Here is a 26,938-nt window from a genome sequence, read left to right as displayed (position 1 = left end):
AGATCCTGGCGGTCGATCGGTATTTGCAGGTCAAGAAATTTTTTTTTTTTTTTTTAAAATCTGTTTTTTGAAGCATAAAAGTCAAAAAAGAGAAAATGAGGAGAGAAAAAAGCATCCACATAAACAGCTGCGAGACATGTTTTACTTTTATTCTTTTGCCAGATTATACATTCAAGTATTGCTTGCGAATCATTTAACCATGTCAGTTAAACAAAGAATTATAAAAAAATGTATGTAATATAAATTAGATAAAATCTGTCTATTGCAAACAGAAAAGGAAATAGAAAATAAAAGTTTCATAAATAAGTCTTATGAGCACTATAGTACCCGCAGTATGTTGTTATGAAGTTATGGTAGCTTTGATATAATACGAGTTTTTAAGTTAACTGTTAAGTAGCTGTTTTATTTTAACTTTCTAATAACCGTTTGACGTAAATGTCAACGAATTTTGGAGATACGGTACGCAATTTAATCCCTTAAGACTTAGAAAGCCGGTCTAGTTAGCATAATACTTAGACCTTAAAAAATCTGAAAAGAATAGAGTCCAGAAGCAATAAATCATATGGTCTGGGGCGTCGATTAGAAAAATAAAAATTAAGATGCTCAAAATATTGACAGTGAAAACGATCCCTTCGAAAACGAAATCAGCCGACTGCAGCGATTAACGTCAACAGTTTTTTTAATACGAAAAAGGTGTTCATTTTTTCAGGAATATAAATATCACATAAATGTGAACTTACCTTCAGTTAGCTGACGGTGATCCAAATAGACAGTTTAGAATTATTCGAGGCAATTTATAACAGTAGATCCAAAATCATGAAAGAAAAAAATTTTATATATATATATATATATATATATATATATATATATATATATATATATATATATATATATATATATATATATATATATATATATATATATATATATATATATATATATATATATATATATATATATATATATATGTATAACCGCGTTTTAATTCACGCCGGTAAGTTTGATTTCTTTTTTACATTTTTCTTTTATTTCATGATATTTTACAACATAAGGTTTTTCGCGATATCGACTCATATAAAGAATAATTTTTATCTTAGGATAATTATTCTTTATTCAGAAATATCGCATTTATAGCAATAGATGTGTCTTGATAACGACTATTTGCTTTTACCATTCTTGTTTCTCTACAATTTAGTTTTTTATTTTATTCATGTTTTTCATGTTAATTTGTATATATATATATATATATATATATATATATATATATATATATATATATATATATATATATATATTATTCGCTTCGGGAGAATGAAGCAATTCTACCCATTTCTTTGTATTCAAGAGAAGCTACAGCTTTTCCCAATAGAAAAAATTTATATGATTAAGTAATGTTGAAAGCCATCGAACCACATCCATGCACGTTCCTGCAAATTATATAATATCAAGAACTCGCCCTGTAAAGCAAACAGTAAAAAAAGAATAACGAAAATGCTTAAAAAATTATTATAACTAAGTTTTTAGCTAGTTGAAAATCAGACTGTCTAGATTTTTCGATTTAACCAAAACATTTTAACTTCCATAAATATATTAAAATATTCCTGACCAGTCTTCTGTTAAGAAATAAATTATGTAAATTGGGGTGTGAACAAAAGTTTTGCGACATCAAATTCATACTTAACTCTCCCAGTGATATATTATAACAATTTGGAATTCATATCTCGAGAACCACATGTAGAAATAGAAATTAAACTTATTTTTTTCAAGCATAGAATACAATTCATAAAACATATAATTTTTCGTAAATAAAAGAAATACTTTTAAAGTTGAAAGGAAATATATTGCATGCCAATTCGAAATTCATAATCGATTCGAACACAGATGACTAAAGCTCTTATTATTAATAATTGTGCTCTCGGTTTTACAAAAAAAAAAAAAAAAAAAAAAAAAAAAAGCAGGTATTTTAATATTACTAACTGGAAAGTGGCACCAAATGTTTTAAAAATTTTTAGCATAGAAAAGACCTTGAAAATATTTCGTGCATTTCAAAGCTACTTGAACAATTCTGGATTTTTTTTCCAAGTCGTGTTAATCCTGACTCAAGAATACAGACCTGCAGTGTTAATCCTGCCGCAAGAATACAGACCTGCAGTATTAATCCTGCCGCAGGAATACAGACCTGCAACAAGTTGGAAGATTGTAGACAGCGATGGAAAAAGGGGTGCTCCCTGTTCTCATCCCTAAGTTTTTTTGATATTTTTTATTCTATTTTTTTCTCACTTCAACTCATCGATTCTTTTATTACGTAGATATTTTTCATAATAGATTACTAAAATTAATTTAATTTCGTCCAGACAATAAATATTTTAAGGAAGAATTCATTGAATTTCGTCGTTTTACAATACTTTTCTAAAACAAATAGTAGTAAAGAGCTGCTCAATGAGCTAATGGCGACGGCCCGAAAAACATCCTTGAGGATAATCCCAGTTCGCGATTCGCAATTTTGATAATCAGCATAACGGACGGCTCCCCCGCTTTGGTAGCCCGAGAATCAGCTCACCATATCAAGCATTTTACGGTAGATCTATTTTTACGAGGACGATACCGTGCGCGTGGTCAGCAACCCGTTTATTGACCAGTGATTAGTGATTTTTGACTTAGGTGTTCTGCTGAAAATCATGTCTGTACGATCAGTCGACTGATGAGCATTATTCTGTATAAAGTTTTCAATAGAAAAAAAAAAGAAATAATTATTTAAGAAAATTCAGTCTTATCCTGAAAAATAGAAAAGTAATACAATTAAACTAACGCGAATTTGAAATTAAGTTTATTCCGTTGAAACATTCCTTTAAATATCATTACAGGAAAAAATTATATTATTTTAAAAATGGGAGATAGATTAATAGAAGCAAAATTTAATTTTTTTCGTAACTGGTGAGAAAACAATACAGAAACTGCTATTCGTTGAATTAATTATGTTACCAAAATGATTTGACCTCTTTTATTTACAGTTACAAGCGGAACAATCAAATAATTAATAAGACTTACTTCGAAACAAAATTAAAAGAGACAAATTTTTACAAAGATTACTCTTTCAGGAGTTTTGATTTTTTTATCCCAAATAAATACTACTAGACAAATGATAAAAAATTTATTTCACGCCTGACTATATTTAGGAAAATAAATTTTATGATTCAGAGAGGCGGAAAATAAATATCTGAAGCAATTAAACAGCAAAAATAGCACAACTTTCTCAAGTGGAAAGATTTTAGCAGACAGGTAGATACGAGATGGACAAGAGGTAAATGCGATGGACAGCTAAACCGTTGCACGCTCTACCAGCGTGGGTTCGAATCCCATTCAAGTCAGATGATATTTTTTTTTCCTTTTATTTTGATGCAGCTTATAAATTATTTGTTAAAATAATTTGTATTTAACATGGCCAGATTATATCGGAAATAAGAATATGACGAGGTGACCGAGTAGTCGGGTACATTGAGATCTACCCGAATGGATTAGATTCCCATCCACGTCGGAACATTTATTTAGATGCAGTGTGCAAATTACTAGTTGAAATTCGTTCTTTTTCACTTGAGCAGATAATGTTGGAGGATGCATTGTGACGAGGTGGCCGAGTGGTTAAGGCGATGGACTGCTAATCCATTGGGCTCTGCCCGCGTGGGTTCGAATCCCATCCTCGTCGGAGGGTAATTTTTTCCCCATTTATTTTCATGCAGCTTATAAATTATTAGTTAAATTAATTTGTATTTAATCTGTGCAGATTATATCGGAAATTACAATATGACGAGGTGACCGAGTAGTCGGGTACATTGAGATCTACCCGAATGGATTAGATTCCCATCCACGTCGGAACATTTATTCAGATGCAGTGTGCAAATTACTAGTTGAAATTCGTTCTTTTTCACTTGAGCACATAATGTTGGAAGATGCATTGTGACGAGGTGGCCGAGTGGTTAAGGCGATGGACTGCTAATCCATTGGGCTCTGCCCGCGTGGGTTCGAATCCCATTCTCGTCGGGGGGTAATTTTTTCCCCATTTATTTTGATGCAGCTTATAAATTATTAGTTAAATTAATTTGTACTTAACCTGTGTGGATTATATCGGAAATTACAATATGGCGAGGTGACCAAGTAATCTAAGCAATGAACTTCTGATACATTGAGATCTACCCGAATGGATTAGATTCCCATCCACGTCGGAACATTTATTTAGATGCAGTGTGCAAATTACTAGTTGAAATTCGTTCTTTTTCACTTGAGCACGTAATGTTGGAGGATGCATTGTGACGAGGTGGCCGAGTGGTTAAGGCGATGGACTGCTAATCCATTGGGCTCTGCCCGCGTGGGTTCGAATCCCATCCTCGTCGGAGGGTAATTTTTTCCCCATTTATTTTGATGCAGTTTATAAATTATTAGTTAAATTAATTTGTATTTAACCTGTGCAGATTATATCGGAGATTACAATATGGCGAGGTGACCTATTAATCCAAGCAATGAACTTCTGATACATTGAGATCTACCCGAATGGATTAGATTCCCATCCACGTTGGAACATTTATTTAGATGCAGTGTGCAAATTACTAGATGAAATTCGTTCTTTTTCACTTGAGCAGATAATGTTGGAGGATGCATTGTGACGAGGTGGCCGAGTGGTTAAGGCGATGGACTGCTAATCCATTGGGCTCTGCCCGCGTGGGTTCGAATCCCATCCTCGTCGGAGGGTAATTTTTTTCCCCATTTATTTTGATGCAGCTTATAAATTATTAGTTAAATTAATTTGTATTTAACCTGTGCAGATTATATCGGAAATTACAATATGGCGAGGTGACCAAGTAATCTAAGCAATGAACTTCTGATACATTGAGATCTACATAGGTGGATTAGATTCCCATCCACGTCGGACCATTTATTTAGATGCAGTGTACAAATTACTAGTTGAAATTCGTTCTTTTTCACTTGAGCAGATAATGTTGGAGGATGCATTGTGACGAGGTGGCCGAGTGGTTAAGGCGATGGACTGCTAATCCATTGGGCTCTGCCCGCGTGGGTTCGAATCCCATCCTCGTCGGAGGGTAATTTTTTCCCCATTTATTTTCATGCAGCTTATAAATTATTAGTTAAATTAATTTGTATTTAATCTGTGCAGATTATATCGGAAATTACAATATGACGAGGTGACCGAGTAGTCGGGTACATTGAGATCTACCCGAATGGATTAGATTCCCATCCACGTCGGAACATTTATTCAGATGCAGTGTGCAAATTACTAGTTGAAATTCGTTCTTTTTCACTTGAGCACATAATGTTGGAAGATGCATTGTGACGAGGTGGCCGAGTGGTTAAGGCGATGGACTGCTAATCCATTGGGCTCTGCCCGCGTGGGTTCGAATCCCATTCTCGTCGGGGGGTAATTTTTTCCCCATTTATTTTGATGCAGCTTATAAATTATTAGTTAAATTAATTTGTACTTAACCTGTGTGGATTATATCGGAAATTACAATATGGCGAGGTGACCAAGTAATCTAAGCAATGAACTTCTGATACATTGAGATCTACCCGAATGGATTAGATTCCCATCCACGTCGGAACATTTATTTAGATGCAGTGTGCAAATTACTAGTTGAAATTCGTTCTTTTTCACTTGAGCACGTAATGTTGGAGGATGCATTGTGACGAGGTGGCCGAGTGGTTAAGGCGATGGACTGCTAATCCATTGGGCTCTGCCCGCGTGGGTTCGAATCCCATCCTCGTCGGAGGGTAATTTTTTCCCCATTTATTTTGATGCAGCTTATAAATTATTAGTTAAATTAATTTGTATTTAACCTGTGCAGATTATATCGGAGATTACAATATGGCGAGGTGACCTATTAATCCAAGCAATGAACTTCTGATACATTGAGATCTACCCGAATGGATTAGATTCCCATCCACGTTGGAACATTTATTTAGATGCAGTGTGCAAATTACTAGATGAAATTCGTTCTTTTTCACTTGAGCAGATAATGTTGGAGGATGCATTGTGACGAGGTGGCCGAGTGGTTAAGGCGATGGACTGCTAATCCATTGGGCTCTGCCCGCGTGGGTTCGAATCCCATCCTCGTCGGAGGGTAATTTTTTTCCCCATTTATTTTGATGCAGCTTATAAATTATTAGTTAAATTAATTTGTATTTAACCTGTGCAGATTATATCGGAAATTACAATATGGCGAGGTGACCAAGTAATCTAAGCAATGAACTTCTGATACATTGAGATCTACATAGGTGGATTAGATTCCCATCCACGTCGGAACATTTATTTAGATGCAGTGTACAAATTACTAGTTGAAATTCGTTCTTTTTCACTTGAGCAGATAATGTTGGAGGATGCATTGTGACGAGGTGGCCGAGTGGTTAAGGCGATGGACTGCTAATCCATTGGGCTCTGCCCGCGTGGGTTCGAATCCCATCCTCGTCGGAGGGTAATTTTTTCCCCATTTATTTTCATGCAGCTTATAAATTATTAGTTAAATTAATTTGTATTTAATCTGTGCAGATTATATCGGAAATTACAATATGACGAGGTGACCGAGTAGTCGGGTACATTGAGATCTACCCGAATGGATTAGATTCCCATCCACGTCGGAACATTTATTCAGATGCAGTGCGCAAATTACTAGTTGAAATTCGTTCTTTTTCACTTGAGCACATAATGTTGGAAGATGCATTGTGACGAGGTTGCCGAGTGGTTAAGGCGATGGACTGCTAATCCATTGGGCTCTGCCCGCGTGGGTTCGAATCCCATTCTCGTCGGGGGGTAATTTTTTCCCCATTTATTTTGATGCAGCTTATAAATTATTAGTTAAATTAATTTGTACTTAACCTGTGTGGATTATATCGGAAATTACAATATGGCGAGGTGACCAAGTAATCTAAGCAATGAACTTCTGATACATTGAGATCTACCCGAATGGATTAGATTCCCATCCACGTCGGAACATTTATTTAGATGCAGTGTGCAAATTACTAGTTGAAATTCGTTCTTTTTCACTTGAGCACGTAATGTTGGAGGATGCATTGTGACGAGGTGGCCGAGTGGTTAAGGCGATGGACTGCTAATCCATTGGGCTCTGCCCGCGTGGGTTCGAATCCCATCCTCGTCGGAGGGTAATTTTTTCCCCATTTATTTTGATGCAGCTTATAAATTATTAGTTAAATTAATTTGTATTTAACCTGTGCAGATTATATCGGAGATTACAATATGGCGAGGTGACCTATTAATCCAAGCAATGAACTTCTGATACATTGAGATCTACCCGAATGGATTAGATTCCCATCCACGTTGGAACATTTATTTAGATGCAGTGTGCAAATTACTAGATGAAATTCGTTCTTTTTCACTTGAGCAGATAATGTTGGAGGATGCATTGTGACGAGGTGGCCGAGTGGTTAAGGCGATGGACTGCTAATCCATTGGGCTCTGCCCGCGTGGGTTCGAATCCCATCCTCGTCGGAGGGTAATTTTTTTCCCCATTTATTTTGATGCAGCTTATAAATTATTAGTTAAATTAATTTGTATTTAACCTGTGCAGATTATATCGGAAATTACAATATGGCGAGGTGACCAAGTAATCTAAGCAATGAACTTCTGATACATTGAGATCTACATAGGTGGATTAGATTCCCATCCACGTCGGAACATTTATTTAGATGCAGTGTACAAATTACTAGTTGAAATTCGTTCTTTTTCACTTGAGCACATAATGTTGGAGGATGCATTGTGACGAGGTGGCCGAGTGGTTAAGGCGATGGACTGCTAATCCATTGGGCTCTGCCAGCGAGGGTTCGAATCCCATCCTCGTCGGGGGGCAATTTTTTCCCCATTTATTTTGATGCAGCTTATAAATTATTAGTTAAATTAATTTGTACTTACCCTGTGTGGATTATATCGGAAATTACAATATGGCGAGGTGACCAAGTAATCTAAGCAATGAACTTCTGATACATTGAGATCTACCCGAATGGATTAGATTCTCATCCACGTCGGAACATTTATTTAGATGCAGTGTGCAAATTACTAGTTGAAATTCGTTCTTTTTCACTTGAGCACATAATGTTGGAGGATGCATTGTGACGAGGTGGCCGAGTGGTTAAGGCGATGGACTGCTAATCCATTGGGCTCTGCCCGCGTGGGTTCGAATCCCATCCTCGTCGGAGGGTAATTTTTTCCCCATTTATTTTGATGCAGCTTGTAAATTATTCGTTAAATTAATTTGTATTTAACCTGTGCAGATTATATCGGAAATTACAATATGACGAGGTGACCGAGTAGTCGGGTACATTGAGATCTACCCGAATGGATTAGATTCCCATCCACGTCGGAACATTTATTCAGATGCAGTGTGCAAATTACTAGTTGAAATTCGTTCTTTTTCACTTGAGCACATAATGTTGGAGGATGCATTGTGACGAGCTGGCCGAGTGGTTAAGGCGATGGACTGCTAATCCATTGGGCTCTGCCCGCGTGGGTTCGAATCCCATCCTCGTCGGGGGGTAATTTTTTCCCCATTTATTTTGATGCAGCTTATAAATTATTAGTTAAATTAATTTGTACTTAACCTGTGTGGATTATATCGGAAATTACAATATGGCGAGGTGACCAAGTATTCTAAGCAATGAACTTCTGATACATTGAGATCTACCCGAATGGATTAGATTCCCATCCACGTCGGAACATTTATTTAGATGCAGTGTGCAAATTACTAGTTGAAATTCGTTCTTTTTCACTTGAGCACATAATGTTGGAAGATGCATTGTGACGAGGTGGCCGAGTGGTTAAGGCGATGGACTGCTAATCCATTGGGCTCTGCCCGCGTGGGTTCGAATCCCATTCTCGTCGGGGGGTAATTTTTTCCCCATTTATTTTGATGCAGCTTATAAATTATTAGTTAAATTAATTTGTACTTAACCTGTGTGGATTATATCGGAAATTACAATATGGCGAGGTGACCAAGTAATCTAAGCAATGAACTTCTGATACATTGAGATCTACCCGAATGGATTAGATTCCCATCCACGTCGGAACATTTATTTAGATACAGTGTGCAAATTACTAGTTGAAATTCGTTCTTTTTCACTTGAGCACGTAATGTTGGAGGATGCATTGTGACGAGGTGGCCGAGTGGTTAAGGCGATGGACTGCTAATCCATTGGGCTCTGCCCGCGTGGGTTCGAATCCCATCCTCGTCGGAGGGTAATTTTTTCCCCATTTATTTTGATGCAGCTTATAAATTATTAGTTAAATTAATTTGTATTTAACCTGTGCAGATTATATCGGAGATTACAATATGGCGAGGTGACCTATTAATCCAAGCAATGAACTTCTGATACATTGAGATCTACCCGAATGGATTAGATTCCCATCCACGATGGAACATTTATTTAGATGCAGTGTGCAAATTACTAGATGAAATTCGTTCTTTTTCACTTGAGCACGTAATGTTGGAGGATGCATTGTGACGAGGTGGCCGAGTGGTTAAGGCGATGGACTGCTAATCCATTGGGCTCTGCCCGCGTGGGTTCGAATCCCATCCTCGTCGGAGGGTAATTTTTTTCCCCATTTATTTTGATGCAGCTTATAAATTATTAGTTAAATTAATTTGTATTTAACCTGTGCAGATTATATCGGAAATTACAATATGGCGAGGTGACCAAGTAATCTAAGCAATGAACTTCTGATACATTGAGATCTACATAGGTGGATTAGATTCCCATCCACGTCGGAACATTTATTTAGATGCAGTGTACAAATTACTAGTTGAAATTCGTTCTTTTTCACTTGAGCACATAATGTTGGAGGATGCATTGTGACGAGGTGGCCGAGTGGTTAAGGCGATGGACTGCTAATCCATTGGGCTCTGCCAGCGTGGGTTCGAATCCCATCCACGTCGGGGGGCAATTTTTTCCCCATTTATTTTGATGCAGCTTATAAATTATTAGTTAAATTAATTTGTACTTACCCTGTGTGGATTATATCGGAAATTACAATATGGCGAGGTGACCAAGTAATCTAAGCAATGAACTTCTGATACATTGAGATCTACCCGAATGGATTAGATTCTCATCCACGTCGGAACATTTATTTAGATGCAGTGTGCAAATTACTAGTTGAAATTCGTTCTTTTTCACTTGAGCACATAATGTTGGAGGATGCATTGTGACGAGGTGGCCGAGTGGTTAAGGCGATGGACTGCTAATCCATTGGGCTCTGCCCGCGTGGGTTCGAATCCCATCCTCGTCGGAGGGTAATTTTTTCCCCATTTTTTTTGATGCAGCTTATAAATTATTAGTTAAATTAATTTGTATCTAACCTGTGTAGATTATATCGGAAATTACAATATAGCGTGGTGACCGAGTAATCTAAGCAATGAACTTCTGATACATTGAGATCTTCCCGAGTGGATTAGATTCCCATCCACGTCGGCACATTTATTTAGATGCAGTGTGCAAGTCACTAGTTGAAATTCGTTCTTTTTCACTTGAGCAGATAATGTTGGAGGTTAAAACGATGGACTGCTAATCCATTTTGCTCTGATCGCGTTTGTTAGAATCTCGTTTTCATTGGTTCATTATTTCTCTCCTTTAATTTGCAACGCTTAAATTATGATAGAAAAGTAATTTATTTAACTTCAGGATATTGGAGAAATCATTTAGACGATTTGACCGAGTGCTTAACGCAAGAACAGCAGGATTTTTGATTTACCTAAAACCGCCCATTTAGGGCCAATTTGACCCTCGTTTGAAATTCTTTTATTTCAAAGTAAATGATTTTTTTAAATAATGAATTTTGCTAAAAATATAATATGGAAAAAATTTTCCCGACCTTCCCTTATTTGTGGCATACGGGTAAATGTTTATCAAAATCAAAAAATCCAAAATACAGTAGGCACATAAAATACATACCAGACATGGCAAAAGCCCATGAGCATGGCGGGAGCAGAGAAGCAAAAATCATGTTAGATGATAAAACATTAAAACAGCAAAATATTAAAAGTGTCAGTTAAGAGAACAATTTAGAAGATAAACATGTAAAATTTACAAAAGAACAGCATAGTATAACATATTTAAACGGTACTCTTAAAACCAATTAAATAGATCAAAATTAATTACATTAAAATTGGAGCAAGTAGAAGTAGAAGAGTTGATAAAAGATGTAGTAAAAGTTACAAAACTATAAGATCAATAATATTGAGATACTCAAGCTGGAACGAGCAGGTTCCGAGACCATTAAAGACAGTCCCCCAATACATCCTCTAAAGTTTGTTTAATAATCTTTTTTATGATATTTCTGCAAGTCAGGTTAGCATAGCATTGGTGTTGACTAATATTATTAAAGTAATTGCCTCGGAGTGTCTGGAATTGTGAACTATTCATTAACAAGTGATCAATAGATTGATATTCACCACAGTAATTACATTCTGGAGTTTTGTTGAATAAATTATATTGGTGTTCTCCAAACACTCCGTGCCCTGTTAAAAATTGATTGAGATGGAAATTCGCTTGTAGTCTATTTAATTTCAGGTCTTTAAAAAATTTGAATGTCTGTCTCACTTTCTCGGAACTCTGCCATTCCAATTCCCAGCACTTCATATTATATAATTTAAATTATTTTAATTTAAGTTAATTTAAAAACATCATATGTAAGAATTTTTAGCAATTTATAAAAAAGTATTTTTCGTTTTTTTTTCTACGCTATGACAATATTAAATAATAATACGATTGTGGTGGAAATACGAAAAGAAACAAACGATATGATTATGAATAATATACATTAGCACACAAAATGTTTTAAAATGTCAAATGCCATCACTAGTATGGCATTGGCGTAGACGTGCACAGTATATCCGCAAGAGATGATATGACAACGAAACATCGATAAATTATTTTCTAGCATTTCTCATATCTAGTCGTAGCATTCGTTTTAGTTTTCGCTTTGCGTGTTAAAAAGTCTTTATCTAATATTTTAAGGACTGAATTTTATCAATTAGCAGGCCAAAGTACTAAATTGTAGTTCTTCAAAAATCACACTTATGAATTCGCAATGAGATATTAGGGCTGCAAAGGACTTAAGCATTGTGGAGAGCAATATCACAAACGTTGTTAGGAAATGCAAATTACTCGAAAGTTTCATCTGTTGTAGACTTATTTCCAAGCTAAGGTTACGTCACAATGCGTACTATTGTAGAATTTAGCAGTGCTTGGTTTCTACACCTTGCTATCGTTTGAAAAAATGTTCACACGAATACTATTCATAATTATGGTGCTTTTTTTTTCTTTTGCCCCTATATATTAAGTACCATGTCTTTTTCATTTCGCAGTGTGAAAAAAATGAATGTCAAGACCAAAAAATGACATTGAAATTAGGAGGACATTTTCTTTTGTTGAAACGTAATATCCCTGTAATGTTGGGTTTCTTACGAAAAAAAATTCATCTGCAAGTTTTACTAAAGACAATAATTCTGCTGCTTCTGGGGTTCATGAGAGGTTTTAAAATTAGAGCACTATACTATTCCCAGGTCGTTATTCATTTGCCCGTTTTTCAGCCTGCAGAAATAAAAATAGCCATTTTAAAAAATTTTGTTCGAAGTTAATATCAGTAGAAGTAAGAGCCAAATGGCTTTTAACGGCTTTAAATTTTCATTATTATTTACATGGCAACAACATTTCCCAACAATAATATCTTGTCCAGGGTCATTAGAAAATTAAATGCTTATAATCAGCATGTACAGTGAGCAAAAAAAAGGAAAGATATCCCCCCCCCTCTGAATAACTTTCGTTCTAATGATCGCATTTTCCAGCAATAAGTGTCAATCTTGATTGTTTAATTAGAGAAATTTGGACACAAAAACGCACTTTTTCTGAATAAACATTTTGTTTTACATATTTGGATTCCTGACCTTCGAAATACAAATTTTAAAAAAAAATTTGACAAAATTTTGAAAAAAATTTGAACAGAATTTAGGGGGCTAGGAAGTTTTATATATTTGGCTTCGTTCCTGAATGAGAAAAAGAATTAACACCATAGCAGGATTAAAAATTTAATCTAACCATACTATAGCCACGTAATCGATAAGAGAGAAATACTTCGTTTGCTAAGCTAAAAGAATAAAAAAGAATGAACTAAAAACTGAAGATATATTCTTCGTTTTTGTGTTAGCTCGGGTCAATAAGATTTTTTTAATGGCGGGCACTTGGGTCTATTTCCTATTGGCCTCAGAAATACCAGAATTGCTAATCTCTTATCGTTACCCAGTGGACAGTTTTGGCCATATCACGGCAGTGGAGTAGCGTCGTCCACGTCTTACAATCACAAACCTGTTTATAGGGCGTGTTACAATCATAAAATCACGAAGAAGAAAGGACATAGAACACAGACAGAGAGAGAGATAGAAAGTTACATCCATGCCTTCTCTGGGATTCGAACTCACAACCACTGACCCCGTAGTCCAGTTCAGTAATCACTAGAGCTGTGATCGACCTTTTTTTTTTTTTTTTGAAAAATATTTAATAGAAAAATATCTTCAATATCTTCATATAGGCTACCGATTTGTTTTTAGTTGATTATCGCCCAAAAAGCAAATATGGCTTTTGTTTTCATCTTCTTTAAAAATTTAAATTTGAATTGATTTATATATTATTTATAATTTTCCAAGATTTTAGTATTTGAGCACATGAACTGTTTATAAGGCATTATCTGTATTTAAGTTGTTTTTACCTTCTTTGAATAAAAAAGATTTCACACTAGAACCAAATTCGCATTATTTTAATTATATACAGGGTTGTAAGGCAAATCACGAAAAAGATCTCGTAAAAATTGTTAAATATCTGGAAGAAATTATAATGCACACATTATACTTATTTCGTTTATTTCTTTTTTTCGGTACTTCTTTCATTTATCTACGGTGATATTTCTTTTTTTATAATTGAAGAAATTATTGAATGTTACGAGATATTTTAGAAAGACTGAAAAATGTATATTGAAGAATATTATATGATTCATTTCTTAGAAAATTGTTTCATTCTACCAAATATGTGAGTTACGTGACTTTCTTCAGATAAAGATAATTTGCATACGGCATCCTGATGTTTTTATACATTCTGAAATGGATTTGCGCAAATTCACCATGAAATGTCGCTCAACATGTTAAACAGTTACGATAACCAAATATTGCTACAATAATTTTTTGCTTTATTCCCTTTATTACAAACTTCTTTTAAAATTCTTACCACCGTTACATACATATATCTGATACGATAGTCTCCTTTTAAACATAATTCGTAAGGTCTTTAAAAATCAGTAATAGTGACAGCAAAACTAAATTTCAATTCCGGGTTAATTAAATCAGTGTCACGTTTTAACTGCGCACGAAATAAACATTAACATCCTCATCCTTTTACGGCGAAATAAAGGAACAATTTCTATTTATAATTCCTTAAGAAAGTATATTAAAACTATTTGCTAAACATAATAGTTACATATATAAAATAATTTGTTATCCAAAAATCTCTAAATACATCTTATTTTAGCATTAAGGAAATTCTAAAGTTAGATGTTAGAATATTTTAGCAGAACAAATTTTTGAGATAATGATTCTAAAAATAGCGCGGTTTTGGAATCTTTTTACAATTTTCTACTCTTAGTATTTGCTGTTTAACGAAATAAGGCATATCAAGCATTTTCCTGATATAGCAATAGTTTTTTTTGGAATTGTGCCAAAGTTAAGAAATAATACTAACAACTTTTTAGGCAAATGTTTTCAAAATTATCCTTTATAAAAGGGCAACTTTCTTAAACTCAGAGGGCGAAAATAAGTTTGAACGTCAAAACGTCCATAATTTTTTGTTGATTTAAAAAATGAAGTAAACTGCTGTATTTTTGTTGTGCACATATACGCATTTACTTTTCATTACTCAAATATATAAGAAACAATAAAAAAAAACAATTAATAATTTATCTTCCTTTTTCGAAAAAATAGTATGTTTAGTAAATAGTCAGCTCTTTTGCATCGAATAATTTTGATCAGCGGAATATTTTTAATTGCTTAACGAGATTTCATTCTCAGCTAGCTGGTAATAATTCTGAGCTTTCTTTTAATAAAAACTTGACTATATTTTATAAAGGAATTTTATCTTAAAAGAAAACCTAAATTAAAGTACTAAAACAATTGATTAGCATATTAATGGAAAAATAATATGCGTGGTAGCGTAAATAATAAGATTTTGAGAAATGTTAAAATTTCATTAAATAGTTGGTAAAATAATTCTGCGAAACACGCACGGACATGTAATTAAGAAATTTATTTTAAGATTAAGACAATAGATAAGGTGTCGAAAAATTTTGAGATGCTTAAAAATAATTACTAAAAACAGTTTATTCAAAAGTTTATTCGTATTAGTAATTATAAAATATATATTGAAGATATTGATAAATATACTATTCCAAATCTTTGTTTGTATATTATTGTATTTGAATCAATTATCGAAAGAACAAGCTAAAAAATAAAATTTAAAAAAAAACGCTGTATAATCACGTTCTATCAAAAACATACTTCTATGAAACTCGACATTCGTTGAATAAAAGGTTTTTTATTCAATAAAATGTTTTACTCAAATCTCTTTAGTAAATTGCGAATAAATTTTCAGACGACTAAAAAAGAAACATCGCATTTCATAGTTGAAAAAAAAATAATTAGCAATATGTTATTAGCGAAACAAATATGAAAGAAATTTTATGCTATACGCGGGTGAGTCAAGTTTTTCGTAAGTTATCAACATTTAAATATTAATCGTCCCATTTTAATATTTCTTCACTGTCACAAAATTATTTTTTTAAAAATAATAAATTTAAAATTTTTTTGGCATCTACTAAATTTTACGATTAGAAAACACATAGATAATATGATATAAGCAGCTTATACCTCATAATTCAAAGATTTTTTTTATCTACAATTTAATTAGATAATAAAAAATAATAAATAATTATAAAAAATAATTTTTTACATGGAATTGTCTTTTGGAAAACGGATTTTATGAGCTGGTACAATATTTTATTTTGAATTGCTTCATTAGTTTTAAAAATATGACTTAAAACGCAAAAAGTTGGATTGACATTAACGGGTCCAAACTTTGTATCGCTCTCCTTACCAAACTACGGGGACCATATTTCCCAGATTTCGACGACTCCCTATATTCAAAAGGTTAAGAATCCAAATATGTAAAAAGAGGATATTCAGAGCGAGTACGTATTTATGTACGATTTCGTATTTTAATTAATAGTTAGTATTACATAATTAGCATATTTAACGTCATTCCCAGAAACCATTGAGATTGACACTTAGCACGTGAAAATCCGATCAGTAGAACAAAAGTTATTCAGGGTCGTAACTATTTTTGCTCACTGTTCATGGTTTCTTTTAGACGCGATAACTCAATAGAATTCAATTGAAATAAAGCTCGCTTAATTACTTAATTTAATAGAAGCGAAGTAGTTTACTAAACTTAGTTACTGCGGTAATGGGATCTAAGATACAATATAATTTGACGAAAACTGCTGACTTTTTTTTTGGGGGGGGGGTGATTTATAAAGGACAATGTTTACAGGAGGATCGTGTCGAACATCGATGACCTAAAAAAAAGAATTACAACAGCAATAGCCCCTGTGGATGCCGACATGCTTGCCACTACCTGGCGTGAAATTGACTATCGACTTGATATTCTCAGTGAGACGAAGGGGACACACGTGGAAGTTCATTGACAAGGGTGATGAAACTTTTTGAGTCTATTTAACCCTTTTAATTATTAATTTTAATCTATCTTTATTACTTTATGAGTTATCAAACATCAAAATGGGCCCGGGACTTTATAAACACTCTGTATATTAAATTTGTTTTAAGATTAATTGATGGTTAAATTACCTTTAATTTTCAAGATAATGCAATTTTGTTAAGGAATATATACTCCGAGGAATTAATCTTGCTTCGTAGTCATTATGGTATAATTTTAAATTTTTTTCGGATTTGGATATTAAAAAAGAGGAAAATGTCTGCTTTGTTGATTTATACGATAAAGGAAAAGATTTTAATTATAATGTAAACAAACTAATTGTTAACGGCTAAACACCTGCACAAAACCGGCAAATCATATTTATTTTTTTAAATAAATAATAATTACCTAAATTTATTAAAATTGTATAATTAAATCTGAACATTATTAAATTTATTTTATAACCATATTGAACAACCGATCCAATTTAGGGTTTACGAATACTAACGGTCAACTTCGTAGCCTTGTAATTTTGAACTCAATCCAGAAGACAAGAGAACTCGTGGATCAAGTATTGGGAGAAATTTGCCTTAGAGGAGGATTTTTTAAAAATGGAACTCACCCGCATTTGTGTCACATGAGAGGAAAACCACGTAAACCTCCCACTGTTAGTCTCACGGCAAAGGGACTCTAACCCATGATCTCTATACCACTGATGATATTTTACGTGAGCACTTTTGTCGGGAGCAAGCCAGATCGTATCGACCAACCATGGTAGGGATTCGAACCCGGTTCTTTGTATACTACGCTCTATCCCCTGAAGGCCTGGTTTCTTAGGACAGGACGCCGTCAGCTGGAAATCAGCGCTAACCTCTGATTGGTCCATTTGTGAGTTTGATAGTATACGTCATCGAACGCTCATCTTGAACTACAATTGCCGTTCAACTCAACTGCAGTTGGATTACAGCGTGACGTTAACCACAGAAGCAATGGCGGACAACATCCAACAGCACATAAAAATCAGCCAAGATTTTGATTTTGACATTAAACATAGCTTCTTCATTAAACATAGCACTCTTCATTTAGCTCAGCTATAACGTGTTTTTTCTTGGACAAAGTCATTATTTGTTCTCTAAAACACTGGTCGACAATAACAAAATCAATACAAATTCAAAATAAATATTTGTTTACGTTATTAACGCATGCGCAATGAGAGATAATGTCTGCGTTTGACCGACTGCTCACGCTGAGCTAACAAAAAAGTATTTTTTTGGAGTCAGCTCTACGCCAACTTTCCGCTGACGCCCAGATAAGGCGCTAGTTCTAAGAAACCAGGCCTTAAGCTAACAAACCAGTATTTTGTTGGCGTCAGCGGGACGTTGACGTCCAGATAAGGCGCTTGTCCTAAGAAACCAGACCTTGAGCCATTACGGCTCCAACCTTAATTATAAACTTTAAATTATCCAGCATAATTTTTTACCTTGCGCACTTCCATTTCCGAGAAAATTCGATGTAACTAACAAATCGAACGCTCTTCAGTACTGCAGTAAGAACGCAACATAAAAGTACCCGCTATTTTCGCTTCTAACTCTATTTGCGCTTTTGTTTTTATATTTTGTAATCTGGCATTCGTATTACGAAAATATTTTAAATCATTCTTGAAAGATTCCGGTACGTGTAAGTTCATTTGAACTCACTACTCGATTTATAAATTTCGCTTTATGTTTTGTGCTGTAATATCTGTTTTTTGCTTGATTTGTTTTATTTCGTATATATTTTTTACTTAATGTGTTCGATTTCGTTTCAGTTTTTTTGAGTGCTATTCACAGTATTGCATTGATATATTTTACTTTGGCTGTATTGATACAATATTAGAAAGCACTCCTTTTTGTGGATATAATCGTGTAAGCTGATGATGATATTATATCTTTTCCTTATTTTGCTTTCGCTTTCCGGCTTTTTAATATTCTTTTTTTCTTCTTCTTTTTTCATTAATCTTTATTCATCCGTCTTAAGTGTTCCTTCCGTATACTAAGTATTGTATATGAAACAGCGTGGTTTTTTTAAAAAAAAAAATCAATTAGCATAGGAATATTATTGCAATCGGAACATCCGTTCTAAATATTTTTCTACATATGTTTTAGTTGTTTTGTGATAAAATCAAAAGAGCAAAGACAATCCGTTTTAAATAATAAAACAACACGAATTTCATTTAGAATACAAAATCGTATGATAGATTTATGATTGTCCAAGCACGCTAAGAAATGTTTCACCGGTGAAAAGTCAGTTTTTCTTTTCTTTCTCATAGCAACAGTATTTCCATTTTTCTGTCCTGTCATGTATTCCATTAAGCAAATAGATGGTTGGTCATGGAGAATTTTGTATCTCTTTTTTTTTCTTCTTGAGAGCAGGTGGATATTTTTGCAGGAAGGGGAAAGAAAGCATTTTTGTAAAGTCTTGTTTTTCTTATCCTTTGCTACAATGGGCTTCACACTCCGAATACCTATAGCTGAATTTCGATTTGATGTATTTGCTTAAAAAAATATCACAAGAGACCAAACGCAGTTGAAGAATCATTTCGACATTTTAAATGGATTTCTGATCTTTATAGCCCCAACTTTCTTGCTGTGATTTATTTTTATCAACAGAACCTACTCTGTAAAAGATTTTGGGACGCATTGAGCCATAATGCTGTTCAACCTTGCTGCAACTTCAATGCGTCACCAATACGCTACAGGTCAAATTTGGCGTCCTGGAGGAATATTTTCGCTAAATTGAACCATAGCATCGTGTAAAATGGACTTTTATAAACCTTATTATACGATAGAGGAGAATTAGTTTTAAAGACAATCTAAAATTAACTTAGAATTCTATTGCTATTGTAGCGAATTTAAGTCAAAGTATGGTTCAGGATTAAATAAGTTTCTTAAAGGAAATCTTCATAGCAAAAGATATTTTTTTTATCATACATAATAATCAGAACCTATTTTTTTTAGAGATTTCGGACTGCATTGAACCATGATGTCGTTCAAACTTTCCGCAACTTCAATGCGTCAACAATACGTTACAGGTCAAATTTGGCGTTCTGGGAGAATATTTAGCGCCATAAACGAACCATACACTACTGTGTAAAACAAACTTTCTTACGTTACATGGTAAAGGGAATTAATTTGAAAGAAAACCTAGTTCTACATTGCATCAATTGTTGCTTTAGCAATATTGAGTGAAAATATAGTATAGGATTAAAGGGAATCTTCCGAACAGAAAATTATTTTAACCAACAAAACCTGCGCTTTTAGAGATTATGTAATGCATTGAACTATAATGTCATTCAAACTTACAGCAACTTTAATGCGTCAACAATACGCTTCAGGACAAATGTGACGTCCTGGAAGAATATTTTTCGCTAAATTAAACCATATTATAGTTTAAAATAAACTGTCTTAAACTTTCTACAAGGTAGAGGGGATTAATTTAAAAGAAAATCTAGTTTAACTAAGAATCTTAGTGCTGTCGTAGCAAATTTGAGTCAAAATGTGTTTCAGGCTTAAATTTAAAGTTTGTTAAAGGGAATATTCACAACAAAAGATAATTTTTACCAAAGTAATCGATTCTTTTACAGATTTCGGATTGCATTGAACCATAATGTCGTTCAAACTTGCTGCAATTTTAATATGTCGTCAATACGCTGCTGTCATATTTGGCGTTCTTGAAGAATATTTTGTGTCAAATTGACCCATATTAACGTCTAAAATAAACTTTCTTAAACATATTTTAGACAAACTTATTGAACGGTAGGGGGAATTAATTTAAAATGAAATACAGCCAAATTTAGCATCATATTGCTGTATAGTAAATTTGAGTCAAAATATGGTTAAAGATTTAAATGAAATTTTCCCATATAAAACACTATTTTCATTGTTTTCATGGTGATTACTGATCATGATTTATTCCAATATATATTTACTCCTAACTGATTCCCGGTTGAATATCTTATAAATTAAGTTCCATTTGATTTCATTGACTAAAATTTTAGTCTTGGGATTTTATTATCGGATACAAAAAGAAATTTCCGACACTTAATTTTTGATTTAAAATTTAGATAATATATTTATTAATGCGATGCGATAAACAAAAACTTTAAAAATATTAAAAATTCCGAATTTTTTTAAGTTCATTAATTGCACATATCCAAAAAAGGATAAATAAATAAATATTTCACCCATGTATATTGTTGCATTATTTTTGATTTATTATTACAGTCCATGCTTATATTTTTCACAATTGCTGTGAATTGTTCCAATTCATGCTTTTGCAATATTCTTTCAAAATATCTTCTATTTTTTAAATAAGTTACTTCCTCTGATTATAATGTTAATCATTAAATTGTTCATAAGCTCAATTAAATTGTTCATAAGCCCATATAAAACACTATTTTCATTGTTTTCATGGTGATTACTGATCATGATTTATTCCAATATATATTTACTCCTAACTGATTCCCGGTTGAATATCTTATAAATTAAGTTCCATTTGATTTCATTGACTAAAATTTTAGTCTTGGGATTTTATTATCGGATACAAAAAGAAATTTCCGACACTTAATTTTTGATTTAAAATTTAGATAATATATTTATTAATGCGATGCGATAAACAAAAACTTTAAAAATATTAAAAATTCCGAATTTTTTTAAGTTCATTAATTGCACATATCCAAAAAAGGATAAATAAATAAATATTTCACCCATGTATATTGTTGCATTATTTTTGATTTATTATTACAGTCCATGCTTATATTTTTCACAATTGCTGTGAATTGTTCCAATTCATGCTTTTGCAATATTCTTTCAAAATATCTTCTATTTTTTAAATAAGTTACTTCCTCTGATTATAATGTTAATCATTAAATTGTTCATAAGCTCAATTTATTTGTAGAAAGTCAAGTAAATTACAAGTTTTCCATTATCCCTACAAGCATTAATTGCTTCATTATCACTTCCTAAAATAATTTTTTAGTTTCAATTTACAAACAGCAAAATATACTTATATGTTACCATGTAATTCAAGACTGAAAATCATCAACAAGTCTTAAACCTAATGATCTAAATTAACTACAGTCCCTAAGTTTGTCGCCAAATCTAATAAATTAAACCATTTATCCTATAATATAGAAAAAACGATGTTCTTATTTGCAATTCTATTGTAGAAATATTTCCAATTTAAATTATACATATTTAACTAAAAAAATAAGACGATAAAAGAAAATGCAAAGTTGTATGCAATTTCATCAGAACTTAAGACAAAAATAATTATGTTTCAGCTTTTATTACCTTTTGTTCTAATCATTGTACACTAAATCAGATCTTATGAGAAAAAAACTTAATAATAACTTTTTTTAAGTTGAAAATAATTAAATACGCAGAAACTAAAGGAAATTATGGTTACTTTTAAGCCGACATTTATCGTCTCAATCCTTTCGTAAAGAGAGTGAAAAAAAAGAAAAGAAATCGTCAGTCTAGTATTTTACAGTCGTCATATGCAATTGAGAAAGAAAAGAAGTGAATCTACATTCATTAAACGCAGACGATTCTTTTTCAACCATTTTTCTTCCAATCTTCAGTCAATTGGATGGCAACAATAAAAAAAAGACACGTGATCTAATAAGGTCCACTGCTAAGCGTGTCTGTGGTATGGATGTGTCTCGGTGTGTATGCACGTTATATTTTTTTCAGTGACGTCCAATCTAATTATCTTAACAAGGTCTTTTGTTTCATCTAATTCGGAGGGAGCGTTAATGAAATTATTCTTTTAGCCTACTTTTTCACTTTCGATCTCCCTAAACAAACTTCTTTGAATGACGATGTTGCAGCTGTCAAGAAAAGCTTCGACTTTAATTTCTTATATCGAAATTGGGTGAGTTTTTTTACAATTCAATATCGATGCAGTTTCTTTCGTTTTATGAGTTTCTTAAATTAAGAAGTAAGTCAATAAGTTTTTTAATGTGTGCCGGAGGCAATTTAAAAATAAATGACATTTTAATTAGTTCCTTCATCACTTTTTTTTCCCAAATATTTTCAGTTTAATAGGATTTTTTTTCTTTTTACCTTATAATTTGATTTTCTAATAAGCAGGTATATTTCAATTACTCAATATATATTTATTATGTTATGTTAATAAAGAAAAAATAAATTGTAAGGATATATTAAAGAAAACTGTAACAAACTATTTCGGTAATAAAGGAAAATGTTATAATATGAAATTAGATTAGTCTATTTTTTATATTGTTATTACTCATGGTATTAAATTGATGTACTTTTTTATATTATTATAAGGGTTATAACATGAACTTAAAGTTAATTATTTCTTACATTATTGTTAAGCTCATAATCTGAATTTTTTTTCTGAATAACGATGCTTACATTTTTCTATAGATAAAATTCACTTCTAGTATTTTATATTAAAACTTTAAAAAAAAATTCTTTAAAAAATGGTATAGACGTTTTTTTTAAAATTTATCTTTTCCGTTGTAAGAATGCCGCAACTATTGTGAATATGATGCTTTATGGTGCATGATGACATAGAGATTAAGCAATTGAACTGTCATTGTAAAGTTTAAAAGTTTTATCCCTGTTGTAACTCGTAGCTTCGGATAGATGGGTACCAGTTTGACTTGAAAATTAAGGTGCCCGGTGCCGAATTCTGACCACGTTGCAGCCATCATGTCGTTGGGGGACAAAATTATGGAGTTTTAAGTTGCATGACCCCTTCTATCATCCAAGGGGCTGTTGCCGGCTTCGACTGTTGCTGTGGCGAGAAAATTCAAATGTTGTTCAAATTTCTAGATTAGCCAATAGAAACTTCCCAGTAAGCAGTTAATCTAGATCACTTGAGTGGAATAAATCAATCTATTGTCGTTCGTACCATTCCTATTGGGCGATTCCTATCTCATTAGAAACGTATTCTTATTGATCATTATGGTAATGACTGATCATTGTTGATATTCTAGTGAACAGGTAAGTAAAACTACGTCCTCTTAAACATCTCTATGTGTAATGCTGAAGATAACTTGAGAGTTCCTGGCGTATACAAGGAGTACCTTAAATACGCCGTACTGTATTTTTAGAATCCTTGTGAAAATGAAAAAAAATGCACATTTGGGGTTGCAAATTAATATTTAATTCAATAAAGAAGTAACACAATCAAAATTTGACCAATTACAGTAGAGAATGGTAATCGTAATAAACATCAAAACAGGTTTAATTTTAAATTAAAACTTGTAGGTATTTCTATATTTCTAATAATCATCTTTCAACTTATTTATATTTCTTTTCGTTACTCCCGCATCCTGAATCAAGATTTGTCAAATTGTAGAAACGTTTTTGTTTTACCACTGTAAAATGTTAATCCATGATGTTTGTACTTTTTAGTTTTCATTTTTGATAAGGATTTTTGAAAAATAAAAACTGAAAAAATTTTACTTATTAAAAGTGTTACATATTTCCACGTATTAAGGGCGATCTTTATAGAACTCCTTGTATAGATGTAGCAATGGCTTTAAAAACATTATTTTAACAGGTCTTGAACGTAGTGAGATTAGATGTTGTAAGTTGGATAATGACTCAAGTTAAGTTATGTTTTCTAGAAATCAATTTGCTGTATGTGAATGACAATTTGTAAACATCATATTAGTAACAATTTGTAAGCATCGTAAAAAATCAATATAAAAAAAATGCGTAGCTCAAATATGTTTTTTTAAAAGCTCCACTCTAAATGCTATTCAATTTTATCTTGCAATGAAGATAAATAATTAAAAATATTTCTAAATAATTTAATTCGAACTTTTATAGATAAATCAGTGCCCTTTTTGATATTTTATTTTTATTTACATTTAATTATGAAACAACTAATTATGAAAAATATAATTCTATAAAGCCTTACCTTAAAATTGTTGGCACAGTTTTTTATTAGCCAGAAAACTACTTGATAGGGTTGCTCAGTTCTGCTGTTAACCACCTTGCGGTGGGGAATAGCATTGCAGGCGTCTAGGACCCATTGTGGTATGCCAACGGTAGCTTAGCTATTGCTGGGGCTTCATCAGCCAGACAGGTTATTGGTAAGGAACCAGAGAATTACTAAGATTAAGGCACCAGACGAAGAGTAATTCTCTGGTTGGGGGTTGAGCGTGAAGCTAACTACATCACCCAGGAAAACAATTCTAGTTCAGAAATCTCAAGGAGTTATATAAGGGCAGAATATATATAGACGATTTGGAAATAATGATTAAGTAGAGATTTTACTGCAGAGCTGGTAGGGATTATATTATGAAGTAGTGTGTGGAATACCAGGGTCCTCATATTAACTTCGACGATCAAGATGCAAGGCTAACAGACTTTGCTTCTGTTGATTTCGTTATATGTGTAACTATATTTCTACATAGAAAAGTGCACAAGTTCACATGGAGATAAGCAGATGGCTAAATATGAAATTAAATAGATCACATTTTGATAAATAGAAGTCACATAAGTAATTGATGCATGATGTTATAGAGGTGAAATTATCGACTCTGCCCATTATTTGGTGACGTCTAAAGTGAGGGCAAAAATCAGCAGGTTACTTGCAAAAGAAAAAAACGATACTAAAGGAATAAAAAAATTAGATTACGATGAATTAGAGAAACCTGAAATCGTGAAAAAGTATACGAAACATTTCACAAATAGCAATTATTTTCAAACTAAAGAACATAAATAGAAGGATGTAGCAAATAAACCTCTCTCAGAGTTCATAAAAAAAGAAGAAAAAAAAGAGAATGACTGGGTATGACTCAGAATGTAAGGAGATGGCTAATAGAAGAAAAAAAATCAAGTCAACAAGATTGTGATTGACAAGCATTATACTAGAAATTTAGAAGTTAAATACACAGATTTATGAAGTGAAGAGATGAGAATACTTGAAAAGAAAAAGGGAATCTATATGAGGCAAGATTCAGTGAAGCTGAAAATTTGAAAACTGAGAGAGAAACTTGTAAATTGGTTTATGTTATTAGAAAAGATTTTAATTTTAGAATAATGAATCTCTAAAAAAATGGTAAATTATAACATATAATAAAATAGGGACTAAGGAAAGATGAAGATATCATTTTAAGGTAATTCGTATTTGGCAAAGATGTCTCTGTTGCGGAAAATTTTACAGATGATGTATCTATTACCAACGTACGAGTACGAGTAATGTTAATGTATCTACGTTATGTAGACTAGAATATACTCTTAAAAAACTGAACAGGAATAGAGTCCCTAACCCAGATGACTTTAAGACTGTGCACTGGAGTTGAACTATGAGCTTCTAAAGATTACTTGTAATGTGTGCCACCAGGAAAGAATGCCTATTGAATTTAAAGAGGGATATATTTTCACCATCCACAAGAAAAACAAGCTGGACTGTCGCTACTGTCGAGGTATTACACTTCTTAATGTGGCTTCTAAAATATTTTCCTATATGTTATATCGTAAATTTCTTCCTTATGCTATAAAAATTACAGGGAAAATAACAATGCGTGGTTTTCAAGACAGAAAATCTACAGTTGATCAAATTCATTCTTTTACACAAATTCTTGAAAAAACAAGGGAATATGGAATCGATTCTTACCTTCTTTCTGCAGATTTTCTTTAGATCAATTGTAGATTCTATAGATTAACTTACTATTAGAAGGAATAAGCTATTTAATTCAATGCTTGAACTTAAAATCCCGTCAAAACATATGAATTTTGTCAGAATGACGTTACGAAGTGTTAACTGTTTAGTGAAACTCATCTCAGAGGCTTTCTATCCAGGAAGAGGTCTTCGACAGAAATATTCTTTATCATCCATTTTATTTAACATAGCCATTGAAAAAGCTATAAAAGATTCAGAGATTAACACTTAAGGTACATTTCTTCAGAGATCTGGATAATTACTGGAGTGTGCAGACGATATTGATATAGTAATGACGAACAAAATAGACTAGAGAGGAAATATTTATCGCCCTTGAGAATATTGCCAAGAATTTAGGCTTAGCAGAAAGCTAGGAAAAGACGAAAATTATGGTAGTGAAGACGAAAGAACATGGTGGTGTACTCCTCAATAT

General features: G+C 32.7%; 1 protein-coding gene and 20 non-coding genes across 23 annotated transcripts in view; all 21 read left to right on the top strand.

Moving 5' to 3' along the window:
- Syt7 (Synaptotagmin 7) overlaps nt 1-26,938 on the top strand; it is a 202,186-nt gene that overhangs the window by 66,135 nt on the left and 109,113 nt on the right. The window contains exon 1 of one of the 3 annotated variants that reach the window (XM_087149980.1): nt 22,488-22,731. The exons of the other annotated variants lie outside the window; for them this stretch is intronic. Coding sequence (XP_087006106.1) covers nt 22,673-22,731 — 59 coding nt within the window. The 5' untranslated portion in view covers nt 22,488-22,672. Of the gene's footprint in view, nt 1-22,487; nt 22,732-26,938 lie in introns of those variants that run through there. 3 annotated transcript variants of the gene reach the window in all.
- On the top strand, nt 3,622-3,703 carry TRNAS-GCU (transfer RNA serine (anticodon GCU)). Its single transcript has one exon. It is a non-coding gene; the product is annotated as a tRNA-Ser (tRNA).
- On the top strand, nt 3,957-4,038 carry TRNAS-GCU (transfer RNA serine (anticodon GCU)). Its single transcript has one exon. It is a non-coding gene; the product is annotated as a tRNA-Ser (tRNA).
- On the top strand, nt 4,307-4,388 carry TRNAS-GCU (transfer RNA serine (anticodon GCU)). Its single transcript has one exon. It is a non-coding gene; the product is annotated as a tRNA-Ser (tRNA).
- On the top strand, nt 4,657-4,738 carry TRNAS-GCU (transfer RNA serine (anticodon GCU)). The gene has a single exon. It is a non-coding gene; the product is annotated as a tRNA-Ser (tRNA).
- TRNAS-GCU (transfer RNA serine (anticodon GCU)) lies at nt 5,008-5,089 on the top strand. Its single transcript has one exon. It is a non-coding gene; the product is annotated as a tRNA-Ser (tRNA).
- Nucleotides 5,343-5,424, top strand: TRNAS-GCU (transfer RNA serine (anticodon GCU)). Its single transcript has one exon. It is a non-coding gene; the product is annotated as a tRNA-Ser (tRNA).
- On the top strand, nt 5,693-5,774 carry TRNAS-GCU (transfer RNA serine (anticodon GCU)). Its single transcript has one exon. It is a non-coding gene; the product is annotated as a tRNA-Ser (tRNA).
- On the top strand, nt 6,043-6,124 carry TRNAS-GCU (transfer RNA serine (anticodon GCU)). Its single transcript has one exon. It is a non-coding gene; the product is annotated as a tRNA-Ser (tRNA).
- TRNAS-GCU (transfer RNA serine (anticodon GCU)) lies at nt 6,394-6,475 on the top strand. Its single transcript has one exon. It is a non-coding gene; the product is annotated as a tRNA-Ser (tRNA).
- TRNAS-GCU (transfer RNA serine (anticodon GCU)) lies at nt 6,729-6,810 on the top strand. The gene has a single exon. It is a non-coding gene; the product is annotated as a tRNA-Ser (tRNA).
- Nucleotides 7,079-7,160, top strand: TRNAS-GCU (transfer RNA serine (anticodon GCU)). Its single transcript has one exon. It is a non-coding gene; the product is annotated as a tRNA-Ser (tRNA).
- Nucleotides 7,429-7,510, top strand: TRNAS-GCU (transfer RNA serine (anticodon GCU)). The gene has a single exon. It is a non-coding gene; the product is annotated as a tRNA-Ser (tRNA).
- Nucleotides 7,780-7,861, top strand: TRNAS-GCU (transfer RNA serine (anticodon GCU)). Its single transcript has one exon. It is a non-coding gene; the product is annotated as a tRNA-Ser (tRNA).
- TRNAS-GCU (transfer RNA serine (anticodon GCU)) lies at nt 8,130-8,211 on the top strand. The gene has a single exon. It is a non-coding gene; the product is annotated as a tRNA-Ser (tRNA).
- TRNAS-GCU (transfer RNA serine (anticodon GCU)) lies at nt 8,465-8,546 on the top strand. Its single transcript has one exon. It is a non-coding gene; the product is annotated as a tRNA-Ser (tRNA).
- TRNAS-GCU (transfer RNA serine (anticodon GCU)) lies at nt 8,815-8,896 on the top strand. The gene has a single exon. It is a non-coding gene; the product is annotated as a tRNA-Ser (tRNA).
- TRNAS-GCU (transfer RNA serine (anticodon GCU)) lies at nt 9,165-9,246 on the top strand. The gene has a single exon. It is a non-coding gene; the product is annotated as a tRNA-Ser (tRNA).
- On the top strand, nt 9,515-9,596 carry TRNAS-GCU (transfer RNA serine (anticodon GCU)). The gene has a single exon. It is a non-coding gene; the product is annotated as a tRNA-Ser (tRNA).
- TRNAS-GCU (transfer RNA serine (anticodon GCU)) lies at nt 9,866-9,947 on the top strand. The gene has a single exon. It is a non-coding gene; the product is annotated as a tRNA-Ser (tRNA).
- On the top strand, nt 10,216-10,297 carry TRNAS-GCU (transfer RNA serine (anticodon GCU)). The gene has a single exon. It is a non-coding gene; the product is annotated as a tRNA-Ser (tRNA).

This window comes from Parasteatoda tepidariorum, chromosome 8 (genome assembly GCF_982258835.1).
Source record: "Parasteatoda tepidariorum strain Cologne lab strain chromosome 8, Ptep-v5.0, whole genome shotgun sequence".
NCBI lineage: Eukaryota > Metazoa > Arthropoda > Arachnida > Araneae > Theridiidae > Parasteatoda > Parasteatoda tepidariorum.
This window is presented reverse-complemented; position numbering and strand designations above follow the sequence as displayed.